This window comes from Vigna unguiculata, chromosome 7 (assembly GCF_037176805.1).
Source record: "Vigna unguiculata cultivar grain cowpea cultivar isolate G323 ecotype 2 chromosome 7, ASM3717680v1, whole genome shotgun sequence".
Taxonomy (NCBI): Eukaryota; Viridiplantae; Streptophyta; class Magnoliopsida; order Fabales; family Fabaceae; genus Vigna; species Vigna unguiculata.
The window spans coordinates 45,163,147-45,176,079 of NC_140798.1; the positions used below are offsets into that span (position 1 = coordinate 45,163,147).

The window sequence follows — 12,933 nt, forward strand, 5'->3', positions numbered from 1 at the left end:
CACCGTTTGTCGATGAAAAAATAGTTGAGAAATGCATAATGTTTGATGTCTAAACTTAATACTTGTATCTATTTTGGAAGTTGTCGAATCTTTAATGTGATGGACTTGAAAAGACTTGTATCAATGAGAAAGTTATGAGAAAACGGAAACGGGGCGTGGCTAAGAACGTGGAACAGATAGCCAACATCAGCTCTCACACCTAATTTTGCTTTCAAAAATTCAGACTAAAGAGACGTGTTGGAATACAATGGTTGGAAAATTTATTTGGAAGTGACGTGTTTCGATCAAAATTGATCGACAGTTTTTAAGTAACGCTTCTGATTATGGTTTTAAAAAATGTAGATACAACATTGAAGTATAAAAGTCAAAAGTTTCGACCTTAGATTCATGTTTAGACTGTATCTTGTTTTGTTTTTCAGACGGTGGTTCAAGGAATATATATAATAAGATTATGTTTATTTATTATTTTACTCTTATCTGAAAACTAACAAATGCATATCCTGGTCAATTATTGAAATGTCATGAAGTTGGTTGTAAGTCATGTAATTTTTGTTTGGTAGAAAGCGATGGAATAAAATTAAATCACATTTTTAATAAAAAGATTTTACAAAAAAGGATAAATAAATGGTTCGGACATATTATTTTAGTTGTTGTGAGCTACGGAAGAAAAAACAAAAACTACGAATAAGTGTTATTTAATTTTATCCTCCACTTCATCATGAATTTTATTATGAACTTTTTTATCATTTTCACTCTTTATTTTTCTTTATTTTACGACCCTTCACCACCATTGTCACTACCAAACTAAAACCACCATTACCATCCTACAACCACAATCACTACTATCACCAAACTAAATCCAACACCACCCCTTACAACCACCACCAACAATATTACCACACTAAAACCATATTCACCACCATCACACTAAAACCTCTACTACTGTTAGTATTATTGTTGATGGATTTAGTGTGATGGTGATGAATGTGATTTTAGTGCGGTGGTAGAGGTGGTCGTGATGATTTTAGTAAGGTGGTGGTGATGGTATGGGATAGTTGTGTTGGTGGTTGTAGGGTCGTTGTGGTGGTGGTTGTTTTAATGTGGTGGTGGTGACTATGGATTTAGTTTGGTGGTGGTGGTGGTTTTAGTATAGTGGTGGTAGCGGCGACAATGGTGGTGGTTTTAGTATAGTGGTGGTAGCGGCGACAATGGTGGTGGCATTGGTGAAGGGTGCAATGGTAAAGGGTCATGAAATAAATAGTGAGAATGATGAAGTGGAGGGTGAAACTAAATTGAACAAATTTAACTAAAATAAAGACTTATTTGAATAAAACACACAAAAGTGGCAGCGACAGTCCATGTAGTTGTACACCTGTTGTTATCAATTTAAACCACATCAATAAAAAAGACGAAATTGAATATAAGGTAAATCAAAGATCAAATTGAACGCATAAAAAAGAGTCACCAAATCGAACAAACTAGATCAAAATAGGAACTAAAATAGTATTTAAACCACTGAAAGTCCTATTGACAGTAAACTATAACATTAGTAAAGAATTCAAATTCATTTTGTCTCCCTAAGATCAACCTCAGGCTAGCCAATTTTCCACCATGGAAGTTGGGCCAGTTAAAAATTGTTTCACATGTTTCAATGTCAAAGTGAAATTATTTAAAGTCGATTAATAATATAAACACATAAAATACAGCACATTATTCAGAACCCTTCCAAGCCAGGCCTGACCAACACATTCACTTCATTATGTATTGGATTACTTAGCAAAAAGTAAAGACCAATAATGAGAAAAGAAAAAGAATGAAACCGGTGTCGTATAACTTTAGATTGAATGAACCGAGTCTTCATCACTGTCTTCATTGTCACTGCTGCTGCTACTTCCACTACCACTTCCACTACCACTTTCACTACTGCCACTTCCACTGCTACTGCTAGAAGAAGATGACTGCTCATCCCTTCCCTCTGCATTCGCCTGGGTTTCGGGAGCTTCTGCAGGATTGTGTCCTTTGTCCACCTCATCACCGCTATCATCCACATCCACATCCATAATATCATCATCCGTGTGTGGAACATTCATGTCAAATCCAACATTATCTTTTTCTTCAACATTATTGTCATCTTCCGGTGACTCGCTGCCAAAAAGGTCTTTAATATCTATATCGTGATGTTCCTCGACTACATTTTTCGCATCTGGAGATGTATTAATGGGCGGTTCATTTAGACAATCAGATGACCTCTTCGAACCAACTTTGGTGCCTGTCATGTGACACGTACAACATTAAATTAATCATAGTTCATATATAAATAAATAAATAGCAAAACCAGTATCAACTATTTCATTAATGGTGAATAGAACACGTTTACACAATAAAAAAGTCTTTCAGCACTGGGGATAACAATGAGGCAATTTGTAACACGCAGCAAAGGAAACACAGATCACCAAATTGGAAAACATGAATAGAACACTTTTACTGAAAAGATCATACGGTAAATAACCATATGATGAAAATAAAAAGCTGCATCACATAATGATGAAAATGAAAAGCTTAGCGCCTGTTTACTTTGAGAAAAAGTTTAAAACTTAATACAGTCCAAATATGCAATTACAAAAATCTTCAAACTATATGATACATACCAGTGTTCTCGGGTTCACCAATATCAATACGCTCCACCTCAACCTGTGCAGAACCAACAGAAATATCGTTAAAATGGTACAGGAGACAAACTATTTTGCTTCATTCATTTAGAAAACCTTGTTCGCCAGTCTCAAAAGTATAATTTTACAGCCTTCAGTTCTTTCTATAACTCTTTTCCCACTTAATTAAACAAATGCTTCAATTGATGAAAAATGAAACATAGCTTACTGTGTAACCATGAAAAATAGCCTTCAGTTCATTCATTTATATTGCCCCTCCAGGCCTCTCCAATCAACTCACCCTCCCCCTCCCCAACTTTCTCTCTCTATCATTATGATATCAAGAATACATTATGGTAATCATGCACATACCATACATAGTAAATTTTTAACTAAATAAAATCAGTAAAAACCTTCATGAATTGCAAAAATAACCATATTTATAATGCAAATTTCCAACACCATACAATTTTAAGATGCAATGGAATTAGCTAGTATACACAACTATGCCGTAGATATTTAGTGAACACTTACTGGAACAGCCTGAAATGAGCTTCTGCCAAGAGATGCTGGCTTTACAGACTTCCCAACAGGGGATGATCGTGGATCCAAAGCTGGTCCAGATGGAGCAGCCACAGCTGTAGTTGCAGCGCCTGCAGATTCACCAGGCATTCGTAGGTGTCGCAGTTGCTTTACGGCCCTATGGAGCCGCTCCAATCGAAGTGTCTCACCATCAAAAAACAATACAGCATCGTTTTCCTTGTAATCCTCACTATTCCCCTCAAATGTCACCTTGGGTTTTCCTATTTGGTTATTCTGAAATTCCACAGATATCCTGTTCTCTTTGGTCTTGCGTAGCAATCCTGGCTTATTCTTATCAACTGAAGCTGGCTTAAATTCATCTGACAGATTTCAAGACTTTAATGATTAAAATAAGGAAAAACAATAGAGCCAAAGTCAAAAAGCTTGACAATATAATCATTGCAAAATCAAGTGTGAACATTCCACGCCTAGTTGCCAGTAACTTGGAAAACAAGAACTGACCCACCAGAAAAAAGAAAAAGACTAGAAATGAATTTTATATTTTGGAACTTACATCGTAGAGTGCAGTATTTGTTGGAGGATTCATCTTTGAACGAAGGTCCAAGGGTGAGATTGTACCACCGATCAGGCTCAGGAGCAGTCTTGGGCTCTTCTTGAGATTTGTTGGCCATTGTACAAATAAAATTCACAAACCTGAGCAGCCTGATTGGAACAATTTTTCACTGAATTCATTCAAAAAGGCACAAATTTAGATAACTAAACAAGTCTTCTAGTACTATAACAGGATAAAACAATTCTACTCATCAATGGTTTCAGAAACATAAGGCTAGGGAAAACAGAATCATATTGTTTGAAAATTGTTTTCAACTTGAACGAGTTTGGAAATTGTTTGAGTTTGTAGTGTCGTGTTTAAGTTCATTTATTAGTGGCATTCTTTACAGTCAGGTAGGATTTAGTATGAGCATCAATTGACATTACACAGTGGGTTAACTCAAGAAAATTATTCTTCCACAATATCCAAATAGAGTGTATTTATTTACTAAGGAAAAGTCTCATAATCCTAATTTAATTGGTGGAAGAACCATTCACATTCAAAGTGTTTGAACTATGATAATGAGTCACAAATATTCACACTAACAAAGGCTTTACAGTTGTTGTATCTCCTGAACTCCAGAAAATAACTATTTCTTAAATTTATCTCAAATCATATTTTTGTGTCCACCTCTAACAAACCTGAGAACATCTGACTACTGTTTTGTTTTTTTGTAAAATTAATCAAAGACATATATACAAAGAACAACTTAACATGGCAGCACCAATTTATCATATATTATAAACATAAAAGGAGAAAATCTAAAAAAGCAAAAAAAAATCTGAGACAGAATGAGATAAAGACAAAAAAAAAAAGATATATCTGTGAATCAAGAAATGACTGCAAAACCAGTGAGAAAGACAGATGCAGAAAAAGAGAATCACAATCAAGCTTACAGTGATACACACAAGGGAGGAAGATAACTATTAAATAAAAAAAAGTGATTGAGATTTGGAATGGGATGTGTGAATTAAGAGTTCACAAAGAAGAATAAAGGGTTTTGTTTGTTTTGATTGTGGGGAGAGACTGAGATGGAACTGGTGTAGCAAATCGAGAAGGCAGATGTTTTCATTTGAACAGAGAAATGAGACGTGAATCCGAGTGAACTTTCTGTATTCCTAACTTGTATAGTGAATGGTGAACCAGAAACCATCCAAAAATATAAATAAAAGTATGGTTAAAATCATTTAAAAAAGTGGTCCAGTTAATTCAGGTGTGGTTTTATTTGGTTATTGGAGTGCTTTTACCTATTCAACAGAAGAAACAGAAAAGTCAAGTTTTCCAACTTTGCTATTACATTATCTAATTCTCACATTCTTTCCTCTAATTCTCTAATTCTGAAGATACATACCCAAACCAATCCTCTCTTACTCTATCTCTCTATGCGTTTCACTTCCATTACAATATTCAAACAATGGCAATGACAACTGCAACTTTGTATCATCTCCCTCCATTCAACCCTCAGAACATAAAATCAAATATTGTCCAAACATACAATCTGATTTCCCCCCTCAGTATAATGAAGAAAATCTGATCGAATTACACAAAACAACCTTCATTCATCACAACAAATAACAAAAAGTTCATTCGAGGATCATTACATCACTCAACTTACAACTTCGGTTCAATTCAATGATTTTCAAAAAACTGATTACAAGAGATGAATCACAGAGAGGTGGTAAAGACAGAAAAATACGTACCAGTGTTAGAATTGGCTACCCACGGTAAATTTAAACTTAGGGTTCAATCATCGATGTTTTGTTTTCGTGTTCTCTGAAAACAGGAAAGGGGGAAAGCCAGGAAATCAACTATATTGCTATCTTCTTTTATTATAAACAAATCGTTGTTAAAATATATCGAATCATTGTTAACCTTAACTGTAGTTTTATATTTTATCTCCAGCATCTAGAGTTTAAACTTGTTTATTTTTATTTTTATAAAAATAAAAGAATTTTAAGATTAAAATTCGGTTAATATAATAAGATAAGAAGATCACACATAAAGGTAGAATAAAATATAATTTTATCCGCCAAAATAAAAAATTAAATAATAATAATAATAATAATATTATAATAACACAATACAAGCACCAATTAAATAATAATTAATTGACTATTTGTTAAGTTTTAGATTTTTTTAAAACTTGATTTTTAATTTTGATATTTTTACAAATAATATGAAATATAAAATTATAAACAAAATATAGTTTTTAGTAAATTACAAAAAAAAAATCTTATTTAACTACTTTTTATATTATAAAAATGTAAATAAGATTTACCTTATATAATATGAAATATAGTTATCATAATATATTAGAATCTTAATAATCATTTTTAGTTTTGAGATCTACTTTCAAAGTAAATAACAGATATTCTAATGATATCATTTTTTTTTAAGGTTCAATCATGCACCACAGATATTAGTGGATGTTAGTTGGAATGACTGTGTTGTTAAAGATATAAGTTATTATATTGAAATTGATTTTTGTTTGGAAATAATGATTAATTTATTGTACAAAGGTATCTAGGGATTTTTCTTCATTAAAATCTTGTTTGTTTGACGTTCACAATTGATGTTTACATTATGTATATAACTTTCAACTGTATATTTACACTGATATTTTATAATTTTATAATTTATTGTGTAATTTTATAATTTTGTAATTTATTCTATAATTTTATAATAATATTATTATTTTTTCTTTAGTTTAATAATTCATTTCCAAAATAAATATATCATATTTATATACTTATTTAACATTTACCGGTAGTTACTAAATTTTTTTATTTAAAAAAAAAGATAAACATAAATATAAATTTTTATCAGGAATCCTCTCTTTATAAAAATATTTTCTTCCCTCTCAATTCATGTCTTCTTTGATAATATAGTTTGTTTGTTTGTTTGTTTTTCATTATATTATTATTTTGGCCAAAACTAAAAAGTAGACTTCTGTTCTATTAAGAAAATATATGGGAAAGAGAAAAAGAAGAGTTAGATGGAAGAGGAAGATGAAGAGTGGGATAAGAAAATAATTTTAAATGCAATAGTTAATTTTAAACATTTTCAAGAAGAGATAAAATAATATTAATGTAGTTTATAATTGAACCAAGGTGAAATGGGATAGAAAACAATTCCACTGAACTGAGCTGTGTCAATCTTAAGCAAAAGTCGAGAAACAAAACAATGTGATTGATCCGAACAATGTGATACTTTGAAATTTCCGACTCCAAATTAAAAAAAGTGCAAATCAAACCCTAAGCGGTTCTTCGCATCAATTTTGATACCATGGAAATCACTCTTCTCTCTTCTCCTTCTCCAATCCACCATCCTCCTCAGCTCGGTTAGTCCTTTCCTTTCTTATTTCTATCTCTAATTTCTTCACAGATTTTTTTTTACTTATTTCTTTGCCTTTCTTTTAATCTATAGGCCACAAAAAAGCGAGATTCTTCGCGGGATCCTCTTCCACCCTCGTAAGTGATGTAATTCTTTATCATTCTATTCCGTCTCATGTTTATTTTTTACGTGTGTGTGTGTGAACGGGCTTTTAACTTTGTTTGATTGAATCCCATTCGTGTTGCAGTTGTGTACTCACAGAGGAACAACAACTTATAATCACCCAATTTTGAGGATTTCACATAAGGGTAAGTGTGTACTCTCATTATGCATTCTTAATAACATCTTACATTTCAAAAGATTCAATACTAATCTGGTGATTTTTTGGTGCTTATTAGTTTGTTTGCTTCTTCTTGATACCTGGATGAGGATGCAATGATTGTTTCTAGCCGTAAATTTTGTAAATGGCTGGTTGTATTTTTATTTATTTATTTATTTATTCTTTATCCTTGTTTCCCTTTCCTTTGTAGCTCCTCAATGTTGCATGCAAGGAATCTCCAAGAAGCTTGGAAATGTATCATGGCTGTTTGTTAGTCCTAAATTTCTTGTTCAGAATAAATTGTCCAGAGATGTAGTTGTTAGATCTGAACTTACTGCAGCTGGGTCTGCTGAAGATGGCTATTTACTACCAGGTATGTATAATATGTTCTATTTGATTAGATTTTGTGATTTATGTTTGAACTGTGAGGCTGGTTTATTTTACAGAGCTGAAAGTGGAATCTAAAGTCAGGGGAGCTTGCTTTTATGCTGTCACAGCCTTCAGTGCCATATTTCTTTTTGTGCTGATGATGGTTGGACATCCGTTGGTACTCCTGTTTGATCGCTACAGAAGAAAGTTCCACCATTTTATTGCCAAGGTGTGGGCTACACTGACTGTAGCACCATTTTTTAAAATTGAATTTGAGGGAATGGAGAATCTGCCACCTCCAGATACCCCTGCTGTGTATGTTTCGAATCATCAGAGTTTTCTAGACATATATACTCTTCTCACGTTAGGAAGAAGCTTCAAGTTTATTAGCAAGACTGGGATATTTCTTTTTCCAATAATTGGGTGGGCAATGTTTTTTTTGGGCGTCATTCCTTTGAAGCGCATGGACAGCCGAAGCCAGCTGGTATTCTTTCTCTATTACTATTATTATTTTTGCAGTTAATTTTAATGGGTTCTTGCTTGGATGACAGTGTTTTCTGTGCAATTATTTTCCCCTTTTGGCTTGAAAGACATAAATGACGCTCAAGTCATAGTTTTGCTTGCTTCTTAACCTACAGGACTGTCTTAAACGATGTATGGATTTGATCAAGAAAGGAGCCTCTGTGTTTTTCTTTCCAGAGGGAACACGCAGTAAAGATGGAAAACTAGGCACATTCAAGGTGAATTTGTGTAAAAAAATTTGTAATCATTAATCATTGCCATCTTTATAGATAATTATGATATAGAAGCAGACACTGAGATCCAAGTTAGATAGGAAAAGATATGTATGTATTTATGCACGTAGTATACATATAATAAGTTCAAAAAGATCAAATAACTCAATTCATACCATACAAAAGGAACACAATTTTAAAAATGAATATTGCTGCTGCTAGGAAAAGGACAGAGGAAGAATAAGTGTAGCAACTTAGTGGCAAATAAACAAGATGTTAGGTTATGATGGAAAGATAAGAATAAGATATAATATTTCACTTGTAGCAAGATCTGCTATAATCACTGTCCTAAAAATTTATTACACTTGTTGATGCTTATTATTTAATTAATCTATAGGTCTAGTTCAAGAGTACTGCAAAGAATACATTCCTAATCCAGCAATAGGAACATACGATGACCCCGAAGTTTTCCAAGTTCTCAGTTTGTTGCAAATAGCACTAAAAGAAAATACTTGAAGCTGTATGAGTTATCCATAAACACAAAATAAACTTTGCTGGAAGGCAACAGAACAAAAGAAAGCATTCTAAACAAGATGACTACTGTAGTTACATCAAAATGTGCATTTCATTATAGAGTAATTCAGAATGAAGAGGGCTGTAATGATGTACTTTCAAATGAACTGTATTGTATGAAATATTGCATGGCCAAGGAGGTAAAAGCAACATATGGCTGGGGTATTTTTTGGCAATGCCTTTTCACAAAATTCAATTTCCAGTCAATTTGTCAACCAAATTAGACTAAAAAAAGGTCGAGAAGTTCATTTAGAAACCATTGAAAAGAGGTTAGTCATGCTAGAAGAGTAGAAGCAGAAACTATCCTTGACTGGAAGGTTGTGTGAAATCCTTAAATAGGAGCAAAAACTAAGTCTCGAGTTGCAGGAGTTGGTGCTCAATTAGAGCAGAAAAATAGAGAATAATGGAAAAAAGGCTTAGGGTTTCAACTATATAGCATGTTGACCACTAAAATGACTAACAATGATCTTTCTTTAGTAACATGCTACAAGTTGTAAATGGATGGGAAAGTAGGAAAAACAGAAAGTTAACTCCAATGTACTGTCCAACCAACAGGTGGTGACAGGTGTACAATTTTTATATTACAATAGATGATAGCACAATACAAAGAAAGTATTTGTTATTCCGATTTGACTTGTGTTCATAACATGAATTGTGTCATGTGGGGAGATGGATGAAGTTTATGTCATTCACATACTAAATAAGTAACTAGCACTAGCACAATCTGAGAACATTACTAAAACACTCAAAACACTGGAAGAGTAATAGTTATATTACAAATGAACTTATTTTTTAATTTTGATAGCATTTCCTTTTTCATTTCTTCCTGTCTTCACTTGGGAATAAAGTGATTGGGGCGCTTATTGCACCTAGATAGGAATCTGTACCATATAGATGATGGAAAAATCGGTAGGAGGGGGGTGCAGGGTATCAGGGTATGTGTCAAATGGACTGACTCATGAAAGCTATGACCCAGAAAAATAAGAGACTCCCTAGCTTATATGATGATTACGGAATGTAACTTGAGATAAATTAATTTCAACTATGTCATTTTCTTCTTTTTATACATGTTTGTTCTGTCTGAGATTTATATCAGTGAACTAACTCATTGTTTGTGACTTTCTTTGGAGGATCTGCAGAAGGGTGCTTTTAGTGTAGCTGCAAAGACAAATGCTCCACTCGTTCCTATTACCCTTATTGGAACTGGTCAAATCATGCCTGCAGGAAAGGAGGGTATACTGAACATAGGTTCTGTGAAAGTGGTTATACATAAACCAATTTTTGGAAAGGAATCTGACGTGTTATGTAAAGAGGCTAGGATGGCAATCGCAAGTGTACTGACTCAAAGCTGAGAAATAGACTGCAAAAAGTGTGCTTCCTGAAGTGAACTATGTACTTATACAATCAAATGCCTGCATCTTCGTTGGAGAATGAATTCTCTCCTTTGAATTTTGAAATGAAAAAGTAAAGTGTGTTCATCTTATCCTTTCATGAATTTCAAACACGAGTTTTGTAGATTGTTTTTGTAAAATATATTAAAAATTAAATAAATCTAAGGACTAAGATGTCATGCAGTGAAAATGTCATTGCAGAGGAAGCCGTCTTTTTTGATTAGGGAGTAGGGATCATTAGTATTTTGTAGTCAACTTAGCAAGCATATTTTGGTATTGTATCGATCAAGGTGATTGGATATGTACATTATTTATTCTTTTATACCGCTATTCATTCTTTGTTACAGCTATAAGATTACAATTTTGCAATTTAATCTTGTGTGCATATTGTTTTCTTTCTTGGGAATGTTTCTGAGATGAATTATCATGGAACTAATTTTGCAATTTAATATTGTTTTCTTTTTGAGATATGTTTCAGGGATGATTTATTATGTTCCTACTAAACATTTTGTTACTTCCTGTGGTGCAGTTATGTTTTTCTTAGGTGGGGCTATCTTGATTCATGTTGGAACACCTGACATTTGTTCTTCAGGAGAAAGTAGGAGGTTGCATTGCACTTACAGAAGGATTTTTAGATGTCAGCATCACTTATGCTTAAGTTTGGACTTTTCACCTTTTTATGAGAAGACTTTACATGTAAAAGTCATTTACGGACCACACATATAACATAAATGTGCAGGAAAATGTCCAAAAAGTAACTCACCCATTCTTCAGCTAATAGTGTAGAATTTGGCAAACAGTTTACTGGTTGCTTTACAAGGATGTGTATTTTATAGCTATTTTTTAATGCTTATCAGTACATTTTATACAGCTTTTATTGAATTTAATTCTTTATCTTTTATTGCAATAAAAAAGACAATTAATTATAAACACTCTCAAAAATTTAAAATTAAGTAGTATTTACACCTCTTAATCTTTTTGGATATGAATTAGTAATCATTTAAAGGGTTATTTTAGACATCAAATTTCTTTTTGTAGGAACTCTGGATACTGGATTGTTGTCAATGTACAAAAACGTTCATAAACTGGATTTGATTGGTTTTTATGATTTTGTTTTAACTATAGAATAACGTCAGTAATTAAAAGTGTACATTTCACCTTAAATTTCTATGTAATACTTTAACTATTTTGATCTTATTAGTGGTTTGGTTATAATAATTAGGTAACCTTTTTTATCCTACTTTCACCAACTTTTATATAAGAATCACATTTGGTAGTGACGCTCTATAAAGTGACATGAATGAGCACGGTTGAATTGATGGGGAGAAGAAACTATTGAGACAAATCTTCATAAGGTGTTACTTAATGCAATTAATTTTTAATTACAATAATTAAAAAAGAAAGTTTGCAAAAGTTGAAATTCTAAAATTAATATGATTATTACACTAATTTAAAGATTATAACATAAATTTGTTGTTATAAATTAATTGTATTTCATAATTACATACAAATTAACTGTATGTCATCAGAGGATGCATTAGTTAATACCATGCAAAGGTATTTTTTGATTTAACTTTTTAATCACTCTGTCTAATTTGATAGTAATAGTTTTCTTTCTTGTAAATTGAATTTTAACAAAATAAGTTAAACTTGTATATACATATAAAATTATATTAAAAATTATATTATTAATTAAATTGATGTATTTTTATGACATTTTATTAACAAGAAAAATTTAAATATTATATTGATTTTTATAATTAATCAATTTTTAATCTTAATTAATACATATTTTCGTTAAAATTATATCAATGATATTTTTGTAATTTATCATGTATTCTAATTAACTTTTTCTATATTATATAAATTAAAACTTAAATCTAAGTAAATCTTTCTACTCATCTCTATTGTTTGTTTTTCATTAATTTGTCGTTAATTCAAATAACCTCATTTAATTGTCTCTTGCCTTATGTTCTTCCCCTCCAATCTCCTCAATCCAATCCAAAGAGAGTAGTGAAAAATAAGATTTTTATAATTTTTTTTTGTGATAAGCAGTAAGTTAATTACAATAAGCATTACTAAATTTTTTATTTTTTAGTATAATAAGAAAAACAATTAACAGTCTTAATTTTGTTATTTTTATTTGAACTATATTAACCATAGAGGTAATTAAACAACTGTTTAATATTTACTAATTATCCCTGTGTCTATTAAATGAAAAAATAATATTAATAGACAATTAATCTTGAAGGAAATATTTTACCTCTACTTTTTGCTTTTGATTTGTTTAAATCTTAAAATTAATTTTCTTTTTATTAAATCACATTATATTAAACTTTATTTAAATAAAATTAATCCATACTTATATACAAAGATTCTCTTTTTTCATGTACATATATTTTTTTTCCAATTTCATCCTTTAAATCATTGT

General features: G+C 31.6%; 2 protein-coding genes across 8 annotated transcripts; one reads left to right on the forward strand and one right to left on the reverse strand.

Moving 5' to 3' along the window:
* Positions 1–1,481: 1,481 nt before the first annotated feature.
* Positions 1,482–5,654, reverse strand: LOC114189496 (RNA polymerase II transcription elongation factor). Of its 2 annotated transcripts, none has more exons than XM_028078071.2 (5): positions 5,484–5,654; positions 3,745–3,913; positions 3,183–3,550; positions 2,649–2,691; positions 1,482–2,269 (listed from the first exon to the last, which is right to left on the reverse strand). In XM_028078071.2, the coding sequence occupies exons 2-5, from the start codon at positions 3,860–3,862 to the stop codon at positions 1,836–1,838; spliced, it is 963 nt and encodes a 320-aa protein (XP_027933872.1). In that variant the 5' UTR covers positions 3,863–3,913; positions 5,484–5,654; the 3' UTR covers positions 1,482–1,835. The 2 variants fall into 2 exon arrangements, with proteins under 2 accessions (XP_027933872.1, XP_027933873.1); XM_028078072.2 differs by having other exon boundaries at positions 3,745–3,893; positions 5,484–5,621.
* A 1,236-nt stretch (positions 5,655–6,890) lies between these two features.
* LOC114189709 (1-acyl-sn-glycerol-3-phosphate acyltransferase BAT2, chloroplastic-like) lies at positions 6,891–11,372 on the forward strand. 6 transcript variants are annotated; one of them, XR_014996518.1, is made up of 9 exons: positions 6,892–7,123; positions 7,210–7,253; positions 7,364–7,424; positions 7,647–7,808; positions 7,882–8,288; positions 8,443–8,544; positions 10,251–10,580; positions 10,704–10,792; positions 11,032–11,372. XR_014996518.1 is itself a non-coding variant. In XM_028078363.2 (8 exons), the coding sequence occupies exons 1-7, from the start codon at positions 7,069–7,071 to the stop codon at positions 10,461–10,463; spliced, it is 1,044 nt and encodes a 347-aa protein (XP_027934164.1). In that variant the 5' UTR covers positions 6,891–7,068; the 3' UTR covers positions 10,464–10,480; positions 11,032–11,372. The 6 variants fall into 6 exon arrangements, 1 of the variants encoding a protein (XP_027934164.1); XR_014996517.1 differs by having other exon boundaries at positions 10,251–10,575; XM_028078363.2 differs by lacking the exon at positions 10,704–10,792 and having other exon boundaries at positions 6,891–7,123; positions 10,251–10,480.
* Positions 11,373–12,933: the final 1,561 nt, after the last annotated feature.